General features: G+C 58.4%; 1 protein-coding gene across 1 annotated transcript in view; it reads right to left on the bottom strand.

Moving 5' to 3' along the window:
• LOC104526890 (unconventional myosin-Vb) overlaps window positions 1-4,429 on the bottom strand; it is a gene marked incomplete at its 5' end in the record, with an annotated part of 14,314 nt that extends 9,885 nt beyond the window's left edge. The window contains 12 exon segments of the mRNA XM_029085576.1: window positions 3-125; window positions 207-347; window positions 644-725; window positions 939-1,204; window positions 1,310-1,422; window positions 2,262-2,363; window positions 2,543-2,624; window positions 2,838-2,978; window positions 3,171-3,327; window positions 3,451-3,595; window positions 3,704-3,866; window positions 4,294-4,429. Coding sequence (XP_028941409.1) covers window positions 3-125; window positions 207-347; window positions 644-725; window positions 939-1,204; window positions 1,310-1,422; window positions 2,262-2,363; window positions 2,543-2,624; window positions 2,838-2,978; window positions 3,171-3,327; window positions 3,451-3,595; window positions 3,704-3,866; window positions 4,294-4,429 — 1,651 coding nt within the window.
• Between the last annotated feature and the right edge of the window lie 235 nt (window positions 4,430-4,664).

Genomic DNA, 4,664 nt, shown 5'->3' with positions numbered 1-4,664 from the left:
ACCTTCCCAGCAAAGTGGCAGACAATGAAAGCATCCGTGGGCCTCTTGGGCTTCTGGAAGTGGGAGCTGCTGAGATGGGTCTGGTAAAGCTTCTGGGCCCAGCTCCCATCACTGCCTTGGGGCATCTGAAAGGCACATGGGTCAGAAGGGGCAGCAGGGGGGCTCTGGGTGGCCACAGCAGCTGGCTCCCCGTACCCCTTGCCCACCTTGCACTCCTCATTCAGCAGGTCCAGGATGCCAAGCCGGCCCTCAATTAGCTCAATGCATGGCTGGTTGTCACAGAAGTCGATGAAGACCCAAGGGATCTCCTCGGTCACATACTCCTCCTGCTCCAGCTTGAAGACATGCTGGAGGGCAGAGAGCAGAGCAGGACTGAGCCAGGAGGGAACAAAGGTGACCAGCCAACAGGCAGGGGCTTGGTTTCCATAAGACACCTGAGCAGCCCTTCTCCTGGAGCAGGAGCACTTTGGGAGAAAGGAGGGACCATGCCCAACTCCAGCAGCTTCCCAGAGCCCCATGTTTGCAGGGACTGAAGCACCAGCCCCATTCAAGGCAGAGAGCACCAAAAGCAACAGCACAGCAGGGATATCCAGGGCCCACCCTCACTAGATCCAACAAGGAGACACATCTGGGTGACACCTACCAGGTTGAAGAGCTGCTGCAGCTTCTCATTAGCATAGTTGATGCAGAACTGCTCAAAGCTGTTGAGCTCAAACATCTCAAACCTGTAGGCACCAGAGACCTACCTGAGGCAGCTGCCAGGCAAAGCCACCCCAACCAGCCATGAGCTCTGGGCACAGGCACCCAACTGGCCCCACTGCAGGGATGGGGACTGCCCCATGTCCCAGCTGGAGCAGTTGGTGGCTGCAGAGCCACAGCTGATGCAGGAGCAGGACCATGCTCTTCCAGGCAGCCCAGGAGAGGGGAATCACTCTTACCCATAAATGTCCAGGATGCCAATGGAGGTACAGTGGCCCTCCAGTGACCGCAGGGCACGGTTGACCCTGCTCACCATCCACCTGAAGATCTGCCCATACATGTGCTTGGCCAGGGCATCCCGGGAGTCAAGCGCCTGCTGCCTGGAGAGGGGCTTCAGGTAGGTCTCACCAGCAGTGACCAGCTTGCGGTGGCAGAGCCAGCGCATCACCTGCGATGCCTCGATGCCCAGCAGCGAGCAGAACAGCCTGAGGGCCTCATCTCCAGGCTGCAGAGGGACAGACCCGTCACCATGGTGTTGCTGAGATGTGGCTCTCACAGCCTGTGTGGCTCAGGGGCCAGTTTGGGATTCTGGCAGCCAGATCTCACCCACCTCCACAAAGCAGCTGTCCCCATGACGGTCTCTCCCTCTGACCATGATATTGCCCAGGTGCAGGATGGCAGCCAAGATGCTGAATAGCTCCAGCTGGTCAGTCTCAGGGACACCTGCAGGGACAGCACAGCATGAGGGACCTCTCAGGCTCCCCCCACCCCATGCTGATGTGACCCTCCACATCACGCAACCCAGAGGGACAGTGTCCTGGACTCCCAAGGATGGAGTTAATTTCCCTCTTGGAAGCCAGAGTAGCTGTGAATTGGTTTCAATGTGGGATTTGTTATAAGAACATTGATAATGGACTGATGTTCTCAGTTGCTGCTGGAAGTCCAGGGACATCACATTTTGCCAGTCTGCAAGTGCAAAGGACTGGGAGGTTGGGGAAGGGTAGTAATTAGCAAAACCCCAGATTGGTATTTGGATATGCTAATGAGATATTCCATCTCCTATCCCATCATGGTCAGTACATTACCCAGGGCTGACCGGGAAGCTGGGGATTCTCTCAGGGATCAGTTGGGCTCTTGCTCTTCTGGGATTGTGGTTTCAGTTTCAGGACTGTCCCTGCTCGGGGGTCACTGGCTGGGACAGGCTGGGCATTGGTCAGCAGGTTGGTGACCAACTGCACTGGGCATCACTCATTTGCATATTCTACTACTATTATTATTATTATTGTATTTCAATTAGTAAATTGTTTTTATCTCAACCCACAAGTTTTATTTTTTTTCCCCTTCCAGTTCTCTCCCGTTCCCTGGCTGGGGGGGGAGTGAGCGAGCGGCTGTGTTTGGCTGCAGCCAAAGGAGTGAAACCAGCACAGATGGGAATGGCCAGTAGACAGCTGGGCCCCTCAGCACTGGGAGGTCTGGCATCAGCACCAGCATCGGGGTGATGGCAATGGGACAACCAGCCCTGGGGACCAGCCCTGCCCACCCGTGCCCACCCAGGACAGTACCCAGGAGCAGGAAGGCGTGTCGCGTGCTGTCCAAGTCGGCCGCGTCGTTGGTGCTGTGGGCAGCAGCGCACTGGCCCTGGCGGGTGTAGTGGAAGGCCCCACCTGCGGGCAAGATGTTGGGCTGTGAACCAGCACAACCTGCCCCATGGGGCTCCCAACCCCCTTATCCCACCCCAGGGTGCTCAGCAGCAGCAGAGCCTCCTCCAGCACCCAGCCAGCAGCTGGGGAGGGCAGGAAGGGCTCCAGCCAGCTGTGCCACGGGGGGACACGAGGACACTCACAGAGACCCAGGCCCTGGAGCTCCGGCAGGGTGGCCGAGGCACAGAGCTGGTAGAAGATGTGGTAGTTCCTCTCAGCTTTTGCCTGTGGATGAGCAAGAAAATCACCAAGAAGCCAGGTCACCTTGGGCCACCCTGCAGCCCCAGATCTGGGGACAAGGGACACCTTCCCCTCTCCCATCTTGACTCAGCAGCACTGGAGTTCCTTCCCCAGGGGATGCCCAGGAGAAACACCCTCCTGTTCCAAGGACTGGGGCTCCCACTCAAGTCCTGTCCCCATGCCACCCCAGAGACCCACCTGGAAGGTGACACGAGACTTCTCCAGCAGGTAGGTTTTGATGGTGGCTCCTGTGACATGTGTTTGGCTGAAGCCAATCTCAATGTATTTCCCAAAGCGGCTACTGTTGTCATTCCTGGTTGTCTTTGCATTCCCAAAGGCCTGGTGAGGAAGAAGGGGAGGAGGTTTTAGCTGGCCTCAGATCTCCAGGTGCTCTGGAGAAGTTCAGTCCCTGCCACTCATTTTACAGAGGGAGAGAGACATGGCATCACATCAGGGATACAGACCATGAGGAGCATGTGGAGAGTCTACAGGGACACCACAGCTATCCCCATGCGGAACCTGGGGACCCACCTCCATGACAGGGCTGGAGGCCAGCACCTTCTCCTCCATGCTGGAGCTGCCAAGGCAGCCCCCAACAGTGGTGAAGTATCTCATGGCGTACTTGGCTGACGCCGTCTTCCCCGCGCCTGACTCACCACTGATGATGAGGGACTGGTTCTTCCCAAACCTGCCGGAGAAGGACATGAGCTGGGGACAGCAGAACCACTCTCCACAGACACACCACAGCCCAGAGGAGGGTTCAGCCCTTCCCCACTGAAAGCCAAGAGATGCTCCCAGGTGATGCCCTCACCTCACCACCTGCTTGTACGCTTCTTCTGCCAGAGCAAAGATGTGGGGATCCATGTCCCCTATTTCCCGGCCGCTGTAGGCGTAAATCACCTCGTCCTCATAGATGGGCAACGGCTTGTAGGGGTTGATGGCCACAAGGATGATACCTGGAGGAACAGGGCTGTGCCAAGGGCAGGGGCAAGAGGGGCACCCACCCCAGGGAGCCGCAGGGAAGGGGCAGGGGATGGGGAGCAGGACAGGGTGATGGGTCTCACCGCAGTAGGTGTAGATGGTGTTGGCTTCCAGGAAGCGCCGGCGGAGCGAGTGCAGCACTGCTGGCTCGTGCAGGTAGCTCAGGGCCACCAGGTCATTGGCACCCAAGAGGCAGTCAGGGTTGCAGAGAGGTGGCAGCTGGGACTCGATGGGGTAGGCCAGTGCCTGAGGGGATGGAGATGGAGTAGGACAAGTGCTGAGCAGGGTCAGCTGGCCCTGGACAGGTCTGTGGGGAGCAGCGTAGCAGGAGGGATGCTGTCTGCAGACCATGCTTTGCTGTTACCCACCAGGAATCACAGCCCAGTCAGCCCAGTTTGCTGAGCTGAGGCTTTTTGGGAAGTCAGGCAGGAGCAGGCAGTGAGGAGCAGCTCACAGGGCAGTCAGGGGACACGGGGCACAGTGACCCAGACACAGCTGCAGTGGTCTGGGCTCCTGCTCCTGACCCATCAAGGCAATGTTTGAACCTCTCTGTGCCCTGCTGAGGAGCCCAGGCTGGTTTGAGGGTGCAGAGATGAACTATCTCCCATCTGGGGATGTCTGACCATGGGGCAAGCAGAGGAGGGACCTGCTGAGCTGCAAACTCCAGCCTTACCGAGCCATCTTCCAGGTGGAGATGGAGAACAGAGTCTCCTTCCTTGTAGTCTCTAGTTATTTCTGCCACCCTCCAGACTTCGACACAGTCAGGGATCCACACCCGGGCACCCTGCAGGGACACGAGGGAGGGACCCCTGCAGAGAACCACAGCGTGTCCAGCCACCAGCCTCCCAGCCAAGCACCACAGCTGTCCCCACAGTTCTCACTTGGGACACTCAGCCCAGTGCTCAGCATCACTGTAGCAGGGGGAGCCATGCGACCCAGCACCCTGGCAGGTGCCCCACAGCCCCTTGGCTCCTGCAGACAGGGCTCCCACCCAGCTGCTCTCCAGATGTGCAGGAGATCACCTTTGCTGGAGCCTGGCTTCTC

This window comes from Antrostomus carolinensis, unplaced genomic scaffold (genome assembly GCF_000700745.2).
Source record: "Antrostomus carolinensis isolate BGI_N321 unplaced genomic scaffold, ASM70074v2 scaffold30056, whole genome shotgun sequence".
NCBI classification, from domain to species: Eukaryota; Metazoa; Chordata; class Aves; order Caprimulgiformes; family Caprimulgidae; genus Antrostomus; species Antrostomus carolinensis.
This window is presented reverse-complemented; position numbering and strand designations above follow the sequence as displayed.